Genomic DNA, 17,753 nt, shown 5'->3' with positions numbered 1-17,753 from the left:
AGGAAGGGCTAGTGTGACAAGGACATGTTCTGTCAGTAAAGGAGGAAGGGCTAGTGTGACAAGGACATGTTCTGTCAGTACAGGAGGAAGGGCTAGTGTGACAAGGACATGTTCTGGCAGTACAGGAGGAAGGGTTAGTGTGACAAGGACATGTTCTGGCAGTCTGGTCTATTGAGAGAGCAGAAGACGAATGAGAGGACCTGAGATTCCAGGGAGGCATCAGTTAGTTAACCAGACTGAGATTCATTAGCAGCATAACACCACTCAGGTTTCAGAAACCAAGAAAAACTCCAGTCCCATTCCAGCAGAGGTGACAACACCACCGTGTAGAGTCACACAGACATTTGCAGACATGCACGGCACGCACGCACACACACACACACACACACACACACACACACACACACACACACACACAGACTCACACATACATACATACATACATACATACATACATACATACATACATACATACATACATACATACATACATACATACATACATACATACATACATACATACATACATACATACATACATACATACATACATACATACATACACACAAACATGCACACACACACATTTAACAATTGGCTGGCTAGACAGATAATTAATTCAAATTTCAGTATGTTAATTTCATCACACTCATATCTGCACTCAAACCTGCTCTCCAGTCACTCTCTCTCTCTTTCTCTAGCCCACTCCCTCTTTTTGTCTCGCCATCTCTCTGTTCCTATCCCCCTGCTTTCTTTCTCTCCTCTATCTGCCCCTACAGTCGCCTATCTCTATCCCCCTCTCTGTCCTTTCCTCTCTTTTTGATCGGATGTAAAAGGGTCGTGGACGGTGTTGTCGCGCAAAGCGTCAGGGTTCATCGCTCTGCACATAGGTATCAGTAATTCACTCAGTCCAGTTGCCGTGAGATACAGCCTCAGGGTAACCATGGAAACATGAATACCGGTAAAGACTACCTACCAACCCCTCCCCCATCCCCTCCACCCCACTCATCTTTCTGACTTCCCCCTTAAATCATCACCATCTGGTAGATATACAGTTCCTACCATCTACCAAAAACTATTACATCATCACCATCTGGTAGATATACAGTTCCTACCATCTACCAAAAACTATTACATCATCACCATCTGGTAGATATACAGTTCCTACCATCTACCAAAAACTATTACATCATCACCATCTGGTAGATATACAGTTCCTACCATCTACCAAAAACTATTACATCATCACCATCTGGTAGATATACAGTTCCTACCATCTACCAAAAACTATTACATCATCACCATCTGGTAGATATACAGTTCCTACCATCTACCAAAAACTATTACATCATCACCATCTGGTAGATATACAGTTCCTACCATCTACCAAAAACTATTACATCATCACCATCTGGTAGATATACAGTTCCTACCATCTACCAAAAACTATTACATCATCACCATCTGGTAGATATACAGTTCCTACCATCTAACAAAAACTATTACATCATCACCATCTGGTAGATATACAGTTCCTACCATCTACCAAAAACTATTACATTTTAAGGGGATTTTGTTATTCTGAAATGGTCACTCTACATGGTCATGTTTTGGAGAACATAGTACTTACTACTGTACCTAAACCATTTTAATTTGACATTTAAAAAAAGTATACCTTAACATGGGTGTTTGCCATCAGTCTCAACACAAGACATCTACAAATACCATGGTAGTTATCCGGTATGGCTGTGACTTAAATCTGCTCATCTGTAACACTAAGATAAACACGCAGCATATCGACCACAACAGTCAAGTCTCAAGATCCTTAGGTCAACTAAACTCCAATTTTTGGGGGGATTTTTCTTCAGATTTTTGCACATCCTTTTGTGTTCCCTTTCAATTTCACCTCCTTTCTTAAACACATCCATTTTGTAGATATTTAAAACAAATGTGGGCCTAAAGGGGAAAACGCTGTATGAAAAAACAAAGGTTTATTTTGCCCGGTGTTGCAATAATGTGTTTAAGCCGCATGGTTGGGAGGGATGGTTGGTGGAATCCCCAGAAGATATCTCCCATCTCCATTTAGATTGGAATGTTTTCACAAGCGGAACCCCCCTAGAGAGAATCCCCACGTCTGTGTTCTAAAAGCATGATGCCGCTTCAACCCAAACCAGACGTAATCACAACCACTGTTTGGTATGGAGAGGGGGGGACAAAGAGAGAGAAGGAGAGTGAGGGAGAGAGAGAGAAGGAGAGAACAGACTGACAAAGACAGAGATATGTATTTTAGTTTTTCCTAGCCGCTGTGCTTCTACAGCTGCATTGCATGCTGTTTGGGGTTTTAGGCTGGGTTTCTGTTTAAGCACTTTGTGACATTTGCTGAAGTGTAAAAGGGGCTTTATAAATACATTTGATTGATTGAGGTAACCTCTGTGAATGAAAAAAAAAACACGAGAAGTATGGAAATGACAGCAAAAACAAAAGAAAAGAGGGGGAAAGAGGGAGAGATCTTCAAAGCGAAACGAGGATGGAGATGACATGGATGACTCTTACTGTCGTTAACAGAGGGCGGTTTACGGTATTCTTGTCTGAGGGGCAAACTATGTATAGCGATGTAAATTGCTAGTCTTACTAAGTGTCCTTCAAGGCTGTTCTCTCATTTTCCTCATTCTTGTCCCTGCCTATTACTCACTGTTGATAAGCTTCATGGAGTGTAGCACTGACATACAGGAGCCCTGCCGGTGCTCTGAGAGAGAAGCACATTATCCAGTCATGTCTGTTCTGCTACACACAGCTGTCTTCAGGTTTGATGGGCTAGTCCAATGAGATGGTCCCTCTGTTTCAAGTCAGTTTAATGCCTACAAGATAGATTTGATGGATGCACACAGACAGGTAGACACCCCCCCCCACACACACACACACACACACACAATCATCATACAGCAAAGCCCAGCAGATTCTCAGGCCTCAGGGCATTCTCTCCCAGCACCTGCAGCCATCAATCTATAGGCTGGGATATCCATGGCAACAGCAGCTGGAGGATAGCTGGCCAGATAGGTAGTGGTGTGTGGTGTGTATGTGTGGTGTGTGGTGTATGATCTGTATGTCTGTCAGTGGAGGCTGCTGAGGGGAGGACGGTTCAAAATAATGGCTGGAACGGAGCAAATGGAACGGTATCAAACACATGGAAACCATGTTGTTTGATGTATTTGATACCATTCCAGCTATTCCGCTCCAGTCATTACCACGAGCCCGTTCTACCAATTAAGGTGCCACCAGCCTCCTGTAGTGTGTGTGTGTGTGTGTGTGTGTACATGCGCACACACATGCGCACACACACACACACACACACACACACATATATATATATATATACACAAATATATATACACATATATACACACACATATATATATATATATACACACAATAGCAGTCAAACGTTTGGACACACATACTCATTAAAGGGTCTTTATTTTTTCTACTTTATAGAATAATAGTGAAGACATCAAAACTATGAAATAACACAAATGAAATCATGTAGTAACCAAAAAAGTGTGTAGTAACAAATCATGTAGTAACAAATCAAAACATATTTTCTATGCCAAGCCACTCTTTGTCTTGATGACAGCTTTGCACACTCTTGGCATTCTCTCAACCAGCTTCATGAGGTAGTCACCTGGAATGCATTTCAATTAACAGGTGTGCTTTGTTAAAAGTTAATTTGTGGAATTTCTTTCCTTCTTAATGCGTTTGAGCCAATCAGTTGTGTTGTGACCAGGTAGACGTAGTATACAGAAGTTAGCACTATTTGGTAAAGCACTAAGTCCATATTAAGGCAAGAACAGATCAAATAAGCAGAGAAACAACAATCCATCATTACTTTAAGACATGAAGGTCAGTCAATTCGGAAAATGTCAAGAACTTTGAAAGTCTCTTCAAGTACAGACGCAAAACCATCAAGCACTATGATGAAACTGGCTCTCATGAGGACCACCACAGGAAAGGAAGACCCAGAGTTACCTCTGCTGCAGAGGATACGTTCATTAGAGTTACCAGCCTCAGAAATCGCAGCCCAAATAAATGCTTCACAGAGTAGCAGACACATCTCAACATCAACTGTTGTGATAGAAAAATTACGTATTTGCCTGATCTATTTGATATTAATGGTTAACAATTAATATTTAACTAATAGTAAGACATTTATGTCCTACTAGTGTTTGTTTTTTTATGGTCTCCACTCTAGTTCCCTGCAGTTAATCTGGGCGTACGGTCACCAGAGATTGCTTGAGCTGACAAATGAGTTAAAGACTGCATTACATAGACAAGATGTGGTGGGTGTAACTGAGATCAAGAGAGCCTGGAAGAGTTTATAACAATCCCTCATTGTCTCAAAATCATCCTTGCATATGGGAAACTAAGCCAGGGTGGGGTTAAGACAACACCCCCCAGTGCAGATAACAACAGGATGAACCCAGAGTGCCTTATGATGCCCCAATCTGCATGGGAGGGGTGGAACCAACCATGACTAAGCATTCTTAGTGTAGCTATATAAAGAACTCTGCATTTGGGTAAAGGTTAGGCTACTTGGCCCAACAGTCAAGACTGTGGGGTTGACTAGTCTCATTATTGCAATAATTAATTGATATTGAATAAAGATGATTGTTTGAAGAAATTACAAAGTCTCTCTCACTTGATTAGAATATTACGACACTGTTCAGAGGAGACTGAGTGAATCAGGCCTTCATGGTCGAATTGCTGCAAAGAAACCACTACTAAAGGACACCAATAAGAAGAAGAGACTTGCTTGGGCCAAGAAACACAAGCAATGGACATTAGACCGGTGGAAATCTGTCCTTTCTTCTGATTTTTAATTCCAACCGCCGTGTCTTTGTGAAACACAGAGTAGGTGAACAGATGATCTCCGCATGTGTGGTTCCCACCGTGAAGCATGGAGGAGGAGGTGTGATGGTGTGGGGTTGCTTTGCTGGTGACACTGTCTGTGATTTATTTAGATTTCAAGGCACACTTAACCAGTATGGCTACCACAGCATTCTGCAGCAATGTGCTTAGCGGCACTATCATTTGTTTTCAACAGGACAATGACCCAATACACCTCCAGGCTGTGTAAGGGCTATTTGACCAAGAAGGAGAGTGATCGAGTGCTGCGTCAGATTACCTGGCCTCCACAATCACCTGATCTCAACCCAATTGAGATGGTTTGGGATAAGTTGGACCACAGAGTGAAGGAAAAGCACTCCAGGTGAAGCTGGTTTAGAGAATGCCAAGAGTGTGCAAAGCTGTCATCAAGGCAAAGAAAGGGTGGCTACTTGAAGAATCTAAAATCTAAAATATATTTTGATTTGTTTAACACTTTTTTTGGTTACCACATGATTCCATATGGATTATTTCATAGTTTTGATGTATCCACTAGAATTCTGCAATGTAGAATATCGTTTTTTTTTTTAACTTGAATGAGTAGGTGTGTCAAACTTTTGACTGGTACTGTATAAACACCATATGACCAAAAGTATGTGCACAGCAGCTCGTCGAACATCTCATTCCAAAATCATGGGCATTAATATGGAGTTGGTCCCCCCTTTGCTGCTATAACAGCCTCCACTCTTCAGGGAATGCTTTCCACTAGATGTTACAACATTGCTGTGGGGACTTGCTTCCATTCAGCCACAAGAGCATTAGTGAGGTCGGGCACTGATGTTAGGGGATTAGGCCTGGCTCGCAGTTGGTGTTCCAATTCATCCCAAAGGTGTTCGAAGGGGTTGAGGTCAGGGCTCTGTGCAGGCCAGTCAAGTTCTTCCACACAGATCTCGATAAACCATTCCTGTATGGACCTCGCTTTGGGCATTGTCATGCTGAAACAGGAAAGGGCCTTCCCCAAACTGTTGCTACAATGTTGGAAACAGAAAATCGTTTAGAATGTCATTGTATGCTGTAGCGTTAAGATTTTTCTTTACTGGAACTAAGGGGCCCCAGACCAGTGTTCCTCCTCCACCAACTTTACAGTTGGCACTATGCATTGGGGTAGGTAGCGTGCTCCTGGCATCCACCAAGCTTAGATTCGTCCGTCGGACTGCCAGATGAAGTGTGATTCATCACTCCAGAGAACGTGTTTCCACTGCTCCAGAGTCCAATGGAGGCGAGCTTTACACCACACCAGCCGACGCTTGGCATTGCGCATGGTGATTTTAGGCTTGTGTGTGGCTGCTCTGCCATGGAAACTAATTTCATGAAGCTCCCGCCGAACAGTTATTGTGCTGATGTTGCTTCCAGAGGCCGTTTGGAACTCGGTAGCGAGTATTGCAACCAAGGACAGATGATTTTTATGCGCTACGCGCTTCAGCACTCGGCTGTCCCGTTCTGTCAGCTTGTGTGGCCTACCACTTGGTGGCTGAGTCGTTGTTTCTCCTAAAGTTACCGCTTCACAATAACAGCACTTACAGTTGACCGGGGCAGCTCTAGCAGGGCAGAAATTCGACAAACTGACTTGTTGGAAACGTGGTATCCTATGATGGTGACACAAGTCACTGAGCTCTTCAGTAAGGTCATTCTACTGACAATGTTTGTCTATGGAGATCGCATGTCCCACATTCTGACAATTTGTGGGCCCTCTAACATCACATTCACTAACCACAGGCTTAGATAGACTTCCGACACAGAGTTATTCTGTCTTTGTTGTTCCAGCACAGGTTAATTTGATGCAGTGTAATTGAACAGACGGTCGACTAAAGTTCCATCAATAGGTTTGGAACCGTTCCAGTACAGTTCCACAGAGCCTTTCTGCAAACACCCACTGCCTCTTAACTCTCAGTTAGCCACATCACTCAGATTATCACAATAGTCTTTTGTTGGATGACAACAATGTTTTTCCATATAGTGTTACTATGGATCAGAAACTTGTAAGCTACAGATGTAGGATCTTAATTCTGGGATCTAACTCAAACGTGGGTTATGCATTATCTTGGGGTGGGGTTCAAGTTCTGCTTTTATCTTTTGAAATGTGCCTGTGATTTCCAGCAGTACCTCATGTTGTCCCAGACTGACAGGTTAGTAAATAAGATGGCTCACCAAGCAGCAGCAGAGACAGGACAGCCTGCAGACCAGCTACACACACAGCCACCGCCATCCTTGACCTGCAGAGACAAAGAAAGAGAGAGAGGGAGAGACAGACAGAGACAGAGAGAGTGAGAGAAGGAGAGACAGAGAGAGAGAGACAGAGAGAGAGCGAGGGGGAGAGGGAAAGAGAGACAGTGAGAGAGAGACAGACAGAGACAGAGAGAGAGAGAGAGATCATTAAGATTCAAAGTGCATGGTTATAGTAGTATCTGTCTGTCAATCTCTCTCTCTCTCTCTCTCTCTCTCTCTCTTCCACCTCTCCCCAGGTAGAAACATTCTGTAGGTCAATGCATGTGCACGTTCATATGTGTACGTGAGTGTGCACATCTATGTACACATACACTGTGGGTGTGTTCTGTGTGATATTCATGTCTCCTTTGCTGTATTTGTACCAAAAGCTGCAGAGAGATCCAACTCTTCTTTATTCTATATTCTTTGACTCTATTATGCAGGGGGTCTTTGTAACGCTCCCTATTGAGCTGCTAGATCGCTTTCACTGTGAGTAGACATGGTGACCTTCGACCTCTCCGCCATGTTGGAAATCCTGACCCACATGATTAATGAGCCCCTGGCAGAAAGAGAGCCTAGGGAGAGAGCCTGGTGGGGAGAGAGCCTGGTGGGGAGAGAGCCTGGTGGGGTGGGGAGAGAGCCTGGTGGGGAGAGAGCCTGGTGGGGAGAGAGCCTGGTGGGGTGGGGAGAGAGCCTGGTGGGGTGGGGAGAGAGCCTGGTGGGGAGAGAGCCTGGTGGGGTGGGGAGAGAGCCTGGTGGGGTGGGGAGAGAGCCTGGTGGGGTGGGGAGAGAGCCTTGTGGGGTGGGGAGAGAGCCTGGTGGGGGAGAGAGCCTGGTGGGGTGGGGAGAGAGCCTGGTGGGGGAGAGTGAGAGAGCCTGGTGGGGTGGGGAGAGAGCCTGGTGGGGGGGGAGAGAGCCTGGTGGGGTGGGGAGAGAGCCTGGTGGGGGGGGAGAGAGCCTGGTGGGGCCTGGGGAGAGAGCCTGGTGGGGAGAGAGCCTGGTGGGGTGGGGAGAGAGCCTGGTGGGGTGGGGAGAGAGCCTGGTGGGGAGAGAGCCTGATGGGGAGAGAGAGAGCCTGATGGGGAGAGAGCCTGATGGGGAGAGAGCCTGGTGGGGAGAGAGCCTGGTGGGGAGAGAGCCTGGTGGGGAGAGCCTGTGGGGAGAGAGCCTGGTGGGGCTGGTGGGGAGAGAGCCTGGTGGGGTGGGGAGAGAGCCTGATGGGGGGAGAGAGCCTGGTGGGGAGAGAGCCTGATGGGGAGAGAGCCTGATGGGGAGATAGCCTGATGGGGAGAGAGCCTGGTGGGGAGAGAGCCTGGTGGGGAGAGAGCCTGATGGGGAGAGAGCCTGGTGGGGAGAGAGCCTGGTGGGGAGAGAGCCTGGTGGGGAGAGAGCCTGATGGGGAGAGAGCCTGATGGGGAGAGAGCCTGATGGGGAGAGAGCCTGGTGGGGAGAGGGTTGGGGAGAGAGCCTGGTGGGGAGAGAGCCTGGTGGGGTGGGGAGAGAGCCTGGTGGGGGAGAGAGCCTGGTGGGGAGAGAGCCTGGTGGGGTGGGGAGAGAGCCTGGTGGGGAGAGAGCCTGGTGGGGAGAGAGCCTGGTGGGGTGGGGAGAGAGCCTGGTGGGGTGGGGAGAGAGCCTGGTGGGGCTGTGGGGAGAGAGCCTGGTGGGGAAGCCTGGGGAGAGAGCCTGGTGGGGTGGGGAGAGAGCCTGGTGGGGTGGGGAGAGAGCCTGGTGGGGAGAGAGCCTGGTGGGGAGAGAGCCTGGTGGGGAGAGAGCCTGGTGGGGAGAGAGCCTGGTGGGGAGAGAGCCTGGTGGGGAGAGAGCCTGATGGGGAGAGAGCCTGGTGGGGTGGGGAGAGAGCCTGGTGGGGTGGGGAGAGAGCCTGGTGGGGTTGGGAGAGAGCCTGGTGGGGAGAGAGCCTGGTGGGGGGAGAGAGCCTGGTGGGGAGAGAGCCTGGTGGGGAGAGAGCCTGGTGGGGTGGGGAGAGAGCCTGGTGGGGAGAGAGCCTGGTGGGGTGGGGAGAGAGCCTGGTGGGGAGCCCAAACCCTCTCAGCTCAGAGTCTATACAGAAGACAACACAGAAATGTCTCAGGGGGATAGAGTATTCACAAATGTAATGTGAGTTTGGTATCTTTGTGGTATAGGAAGATTTTTATAATGCAAAGAGTATTTATGTGCAAATTGACAATAATGTATTATTCCATCAGCCCTGAATTCAATCCATCTGTATCTCATTCCTGACATACAGTATATCACCTACTGTACAATAAAATCAGACTGAATTCAGAGGGTGTAGAGTAGATGTTCATCGGATGAAGACAATCAGTCTGGCATTCAGGGTGTAGAGACAAGTTAGGTAAAGATCAAGTGATTTGTGCTAAGGAGTGGCATCCAGGAGACGTTCAGCCTGTTTAGCATTTACCAGGGTAACGCCAGTCATCTCCAAGGAATCTCTGCTGCTCTGAGCTGACTGCGTTGGTTGTTTAGCTAGCGAACCCATTCAGAGTGGACCTGCCATTGAGCGGGTAAAGATACAAAGATATTTCGTCATGGATAGTAAAGTGTTGTATGACAGTTAACACATTCCACATTTAACTGTCATTAAAAAGCAATCCCTCCTGTCCTTTTATGTACTAGTGCCCAGGTGGTCTGTGGACCCCTAGGCAGAAGGTGACTAGTATTGGTGAGACCCAACTGTGCTGAACACTCAAGTTAGACTAACACAGAATTTCCCTAGTGGTGGGTTCAGGACCCACATTGCTGATTAATTTTGGGTCACGTCTTCAGTTTGGCTCCCGGTTAGACACATTGGTTATGCTCACCGGGTGGGCCACACAAACATTGTAAAGCGGTTTGGTTGGGTCATGATGAGGGCACATCTGCTGTATGACATTATTATTATTATGCTGGGTTACAGAGCTGCAGTAGAGGGTGTGGGATTGGCCACGACCCAACAGCCACTGCAGTCACAGCTAGCATACCGAGTAGAAGAGTAGGGGCCTGCCTATGGGCATCACCGTGGAAACCATACAACTCTCCCTGCTATAGACGGCCCATTCAGGCCTTTGATTCAGGGGATTTACAACAGTACACTATGGACCTGAATGCACCAGCTGTATACTAACCAGCCTCACCTATTGTTGCAGAGGAACCATCGGATGTAGTTAACGCCATCCTCTCCTTTCTGCTCTCCTTTATTTATTTCACACGCAGGGTTGTCTTAGGCGGAGAAAAGACCTCAAGGAGGCTCTAGAATGTGTCTGTGAATGGGGGTGTCCATTCTGTCCATTCCGTCCATTCTGATTGTATGGGCTGAATAGGAGACATTCTAAGAGGCCTGACAGAGCATACGGTGGGACCGACTGAGATGCAAGCAGACAACCACCCCTGTGACAGGACTGGGAGAAGATAGATACAGTCGTGCTCTGTGCTGAGCTGAGCTGTCTATTGGTGCAGAACAGCAAATGCACTGAACCCACTGACTTCACTATCATGATGACTTCAGCAGGAACCTAGACCCCCAATCCCCCCATCCTGCTGGACTGAAAGAATTCTACCAAGTCTTTCAGGGGACTTTTCTGCTGTTGCCAACCTTGAAGGTTTGCAACATTTGTGCACTACCAAACCTAAATAGAAAAACTGAACGGAAAAACTGCTAAGCTCCACCAGATAAATGAAAAGTCAGTGGAATACACAGAATCGAACCATCCATCTTTCCACCCCATGGGTGTTGTAGGAGGGGGGAAACCTCTAAATCACTCCCCATGATCGCACACATCTAGTGGGCATGAGCTCTCCCCTCTGCCTGGTCTCATTACCACAGATACAAGCAGGCCTGTGTGTGTGTGTGTGTGTGTGTGTGTGTGTGTGTGTGTGTGTGTGTGTGTGTGTGTGTGTGTGTGTGTGTGTGTGTGTGTGTGTGTGTGTGTGTGTGTGTGTGTGTGTGTGTGTGTGTGTTTTTCACGGCCTCCCAACTCTGCTCAGACCCACAGAGTCAGCGGAGACAGAGGGCTGTTAAGTCTCTTTAGTTAATCAACCCACTGGCTGTTAAGTCTCTTTAGTTAATCAACCCACTGGCTGTTAAGTCTCTTTAGTTAATCAACCCACTGGCTGTTAAGTCTCTTTAGTTAATCAACCCACTGGCTGTTAAGTCTCTTTAGTTAATCAACCCACTGGCTGTTAAGTCTCTTTAGTTAATCAACCCACTGGCTGTTAAGTCTCTTTAGTTAATCAACCCACTGGCTGTTAAGTCTCTTTAGTTAATCAACCCACTGGCTGTTAAGTCTCTTTAGTTAATCAACCCACTGGCTGTTAAGTCTCTTTAGTTAATCAACCCACTGGCTGTTAAGTCTCTTTAGTTAATCAACCCACTGGCTGTTAAGTCTCTTTAGTTAATCAACCCACTGGCTGTTAAGTCTCTTTAGTTAATCAACCCACTGGCTGTTAAGTCTCTTTAGTTAATCAACCCACTGGCTGTTAAGTCTCTTTAGTTAATCAACCCACTGGCTGTTAAGTCTCTTTAGTTAATCAACCCACTGGCTGTTAAGTCTCTTTAGTTAATCAACCCACTGGCTGTTAAGTCTCTTTAGTTAATCAACCCACTGGCTGTTAAGTCTCTTTAGTTAATCAACCCACTGGCTGTTAAGTCTCTTTAGTTAATCAACCCACTGGCTGTTAAGTCTCTTTAGTTAATCAACCCACTGGCTGTTAAGTCTCTTTAGTTAATCAACCCACTGGCTGTTAAGTCTCTTTAGTTAATCAACCCACTGGCTGTTAAGTCTCTTTAGTTAATCAACCCACTGGCTGTTAAGTCTCTTTAGTTAATCAACCCACTGGCTGTTAAGTCTCTTTAGTTAATCAACCCACTGGCTGTTAAGTCTCTTTAGTTAATCAACCCACTGGCTGTTAAGTCTCTTTAGTTAATCAACCCACTGGCTGTTAAGTCTCTTTAGTTAATCAACCCACTGGCTGTTAAGTCTCTTTAGTTAATCAACCCACTGGCTGTTAAGTCTCTTTAGTTAATCAACCCACTGGCTGTTAAGTCTCTTTAGTTAATCAACCCACTGGCTGTTAAGTCTCTTTAGTTAATCAACCCACTGGCTGTTAAGTCTCTTTAGTTAATCAACCCACTGGCTGTTAAGTCTCTTTAGTTAATCAACCCACTGGCTGTTAAGTCTCTTTAGTTAATCAACCCACTGGCTGTTAAGTCTCTTTAGTTAATCAACCCACTGGCTGTTAAGTCTCTTTAGTTAATCAACCCACTGGCTGTTAAGTATCTTTAGTTAATCAACCCACTGGCTGTTAAGTCTCTTTAGTTAATCAACCCACTGGCTGTTAAGTCTCTTTAGTTAATCAACCCACTGGCTGATAAGTCTCTTTAGTTAATCAACCCACTGGCTGTTAAGTCTCTTTAGTTAATCAACCCACTGGCTGTTAAGTCTCTTTAGTTAATCAACCCACTGGCTGTTAAGTCTCTTTAGTTAATCAACCCACTGGCTGTTAAGTCTCTTTAGTTAATCAACCCACTGGCTGTTAAGTCTCTTTAGTTAATCAACCCGCTGGCTGTTAAGTCTCTTTAGTTAATCAACCCACTGGCTGTTAAGTCTCTTTAGTTAATCAACCCACTGGCTGTTAAGTCTCTTTAGTTAATCAACCCACTGGCTGTTAAGTCTCTTTAGTTAATCAACCCACTGGCTGTTAAGTCTCTTTAGTTAATCAACCCACTGGCTGTTAAGTCTCTTTAGTTAATCAACCCACTGGCTGTTAAGTCTCTTTAGTTAATCAACCCACTGGCTGATAAGTCTCTTTAGTTAATCAACCCACTGGCTGTTAAGTCTCTTTAGTTAATCAACCCACTGGCTGTTAAGTCTCTTTAGTTAATCAACCCACTGGCTTCTCCGGTCTTGATTCATGATACACAGGCCTGGGCTGCCATATTGGCATCATTAGTGTATTATAGAGCTCCACATCAAGCCCTCGACCGCGGTCTGAGGCTCCTCAGAGCTCTTCATCTGTCTCTGAGGGGCACACACGGATAACTAGAAATGCACACACACACACACGCAGATAACTAGAAATGCACACACACACACAGATAACTAGAAATGCACACACACACACAGATAACTAGAAATGCACACACACACACAGATAACTAGAAATGCACACACACACACAGATAACTAGAAATGCACACACACACACACAGATAACTAGAAATGCACACACACACACACACAGATAACTAGAAATGCACACACACACAGATAACTAGAAATGCACACACACACACAGATAACTAGAAATGCACACACACACACAGATAACTAGAAATGCACACACACACACACACACACACACACACACACACAGATAACTAGAAATGCACACACACACACAGATAACTAGAAATGCACACACACACACAGATAACTAGAAATGCACACACACACACAGATAACTAGAAATGCACACACACACAGATAACTAGAAATGCACACACACACACACAGATAACTAGAAATGCACACACACACACACACACACACACACAGATAACTAGAAATGCACACACACACAGATAACTAGAAATGCACACACACACAGATAACTAGAAATGCACACACACACACAGATAACTAGAAATGCACACACACACACACAGATAACTAGAAATGCACACACACACACAGATAACTAGAAATGCACACACACACACAGATAACTAGAAATGCACACACACACACACACAGATAACTAGAAATGCACACACACACACACAGATAACTAGAAATGCACACACACACACACAGATAACTAGAAATGCACACACACACACAGATAACTAGAAATGCACACACACACACAGATAACTAGAAATGCACACACACACACAGATAACTAGAAATGCACACACACACACAGATAACTAGAAATGCACACACACACACACACAGATAACTAGAAATGCACACACACACACAGATAACTAGAAATGCACACACACAGATAACTAGAAATGCACACACACACACAGATAACTAGAAATGCACACACACACACAGATAACTAGAAATGCACACACACACACAGATAACTAGAAATGCACACACACACACACAGATAACTAGAAATGCACACACACACAGATAACTAGAAATGCACACACACACACAGATAACTAGAAATGCACACACACACACAGATAACTAGAAATGCACACACACACACACACACACACACAGATAACTATAAATGCACACACACACGCAGATAACTAGAAATGCACACACACACACACACACACACGATAACTAGAAATGCACACACACACACACACACAGATAACTAGAAATGCACACACACACACAGATAACTAGAAATGCACACACACACAGATAACTAGAAATGCACACACACACACACAGATAACTAGAAATGCACACACACACACACACACACAGATAACTAGAAATGCACACACACACAGATAACTAGAAATGCACACACACACACAGATAACTAGAAATGCACACACACACACAGATAACTAGAAATGCACACACACACACACAGATAACTAGAAATGCACACACACACACAGATAACTAGAAATGCACACACACACACAGATAACTAGAAATGCACACACACACACACACGATAACTAGAAATGCACACACACACACACAGATAACTAGAAATGCACACACACACACACAGATAACTAGAAATGCACACACACACACAGATAACTAGAAATGCACACACACACACAGATAACTAGAAATGCACACACACACACACGATAACTAGAAATGCACACACACACACAGATAACTAGAAATGCACACACACACACACACGATAACTAGAAATGCACACACACACACAGATAACTAGAAATGCACACACACACGATAACTAGAAATGCACACACACACACAGATAACTAGAAATGCACACACACACACAGATAACTAGAAATGCACACACACACACAGATAACTAGAAATGCACACACACACAGATAACTAGAAATTCACACACACACCGATAACTAGAAATGCACACACACACACAGATAACTAGAAATGCACACACACACACAGATAACTAGAAATGCACACACACACACAGATAACTAGAAATGCACACACACACACACAGATAACTAGAAATGCACACACACACAGATAACTAGAAATGCACACACACACACAGATAACAAGAAATGCACACACACACACAGATAACTATAAATGCACACACACACACACACACACACACAGATAACTATAAATGCACACACACACACAGATAACTAGAAATGCACACACACACACACACACACACACACAGATAACTAGAAATGCACACACACACACACACACACAGATAACTAGAAATGCACACACACACACGCAGATAACTAGAAATGCACACACACACACAGATAACTAGAAATGCACACACACACACAGATAACTAGAAATGCACACACACACACAGATAACTAGAAATGCACACACACACACAGATAACTAGAAATGCACACACACACACACAGATAACTAGAAATGCACACACACACACAGATAACTAGAAATGCACACACACACACAGATAACTAGAAATGCACACACACACACAGATAACTAGAAATGCACACACACACACAGATAACTAGAAATGCACACACACACACAGATAACTAGAAATGCACACACACACACACACACACACGATAACTAGAAATGCACACACACACACAACAGATAACTAGAAATGCACACACACACACACACACAGATAACTAGAAATGCACACACACACACAGATAACTAGAAATGCACACACACACACAGATAACTAGAAATGCACACACACAGACAGATAACTAGAAATGCACACACACACACACACACACAGATAACTAGAAATGCACACACACACACAGATAACTAGAAATGCACACACACACACACACAGATAACTAGAAATGCACACACACACGCAGATAACTAGAAATGCACACACACACACAGATAACTAGAAAGGCACACACACACACAGATAACTAGAAATGCACACACACACACACACACACACAGATAACTAGAAATGCACACACACACACACACACACACGATAACTAGAAATGCACACACACACACAGATAACTAGAAATGCACACACACACACACACACACACAGATAACTAGAAATGCACACACACACACAGATAACTAGAAATGCACACACACACACACACACACACAGATAACTAGAAATGCACACACACACACAGATAACTAGAAATGCACACACACACACACACACAGATAACTAGAAATGCACACACACACACAGATAACTAGAAATGCACACACACACAGATAACTAGAAATGCACACACACAGACAGATAACTAGAAATGCACACACACACACACACACACAGATAACTAGAAATGCACACACACACACAGATAACTAGAAATGCACACACACACACACACACAGATAACTAGAAATGCACACACACACGCAGATAACTAGAAATGCACACACACACACAGATAACTAGAAAGGCACACACACACACAGATAACTAGAAATGCACACACACACACACACACAACGATAACTAGAAATGCACACACACACACACACACAGATAACTAGAAATGCACACACACACACAGATAACTAGAAATGCACACACACACACAGATAACTAGAAATGCACACACACACACAGATAACTAGAAATGCACACACACACACAGTGCTCCCTGAATTCTTCATGATATACTTAATCTTTCTCTGGGGCAATAAAGCACACGCACACGTCACAAACACACAGCACACACACACGTCATACACCACCCCACCCCCCACACACACACACACACACATATACACACGTCATACACCCCCCCACCCCCCACACATATACACACACACGTCATACACCCCCCACCCCCCCACACACACGCATATACACATACACGTCATACACCCCCCACCCACACACACACACATATACACACACACGTCATACACCCCCCACCCCTCCACACACACACATATACACACACACGTCATACACCCCCCACCCCCCACACATACACACACACGTCATACACCCCCCCCCCCCACACACACGCATATACACACACACGTCATACACCCCCCACCCACACACACACACATATACACACACACGTCATACACCCCCCCACCCCTCCACACACACACATATACACACACGTCATACACCCCCCCACCCCCCACATATACACACACACGTCATACAACCACACACACACACACACACACACCAGTCATACACACACGCAGACAATGAACCGTTTTTGTTTTCTGCTGGGTTTGTTGTCCCTCTACCTGGCTTGGATATAACCTCACTGTAGTCTACTCCCACTGGCAGAGCACAAAAGTCTCAATGCCTCCTGGGGAAAGGACTTCAGTAACAGTTCAATTATGTTATTTGAGTTGATTAAGAGAACACGCTCTCATTGACAACAAGGACCTGGGGAAGGGTTTCAGAGGGGCCAGTGATGGAGGAGGGGAACGACAGAGTGACGGAGG

The 17,753-nt window shown here is 45.1% G+C and overlaps 1 protein-coding gene across 2 annotated transcripts in view; it reads right to left on the bottom strand.

The window, feature by feature from the left end:
* Positions 1 to 17,753, bottom strand: part of LOC106569686 (neurocan core protein) — a 127,811-nt gene that overhangs the window by 55,839 nt on the left and 54,219 nt on the right. The window contains exons 1-2 of one of the 2 annotated variants that reach the window (XM_045694358.1): positions 9,563 to 9,651; positions 7,087 to 7,151 (exon numbers count right to left, since the gene is read on the bottom strand). In XM_045694358.1, coding sequence (XP_045550314.1) covers positions 7,087 to 7,144 — 58 coding nt within the window. In that variant the 5' untranslated portion in view covers positions 7,145 to 7,151; positions 9,563 to 9,651. Of the gene's footprint in view, positions 1 to 7,086; positions 7,152 to 9,562; positions 9,652 to 17,753 lie in introns of those variants that run through there. The other variant, XM_014141247.2, reaches the window with a different exon arrangement.

The sequence above is a fragment of the Salmo salar genome, chromosome ssa14 (genome assembly GCF_905237065.1).
Source record: "Salmo salar chromosome ssa14, Ssal_v3.1, whole genome shotgun sequence".
Taxonomy (NCBI): domain Eukaryota; kingdom Metazoa; phylum Chordata; class Actinopteri; order Salmoniformes; family Salmonidae; genus Salmo; species Salmo salar.
This window is presented reverse-complemented; position numbering and strand designations above follow the sequence as displayed.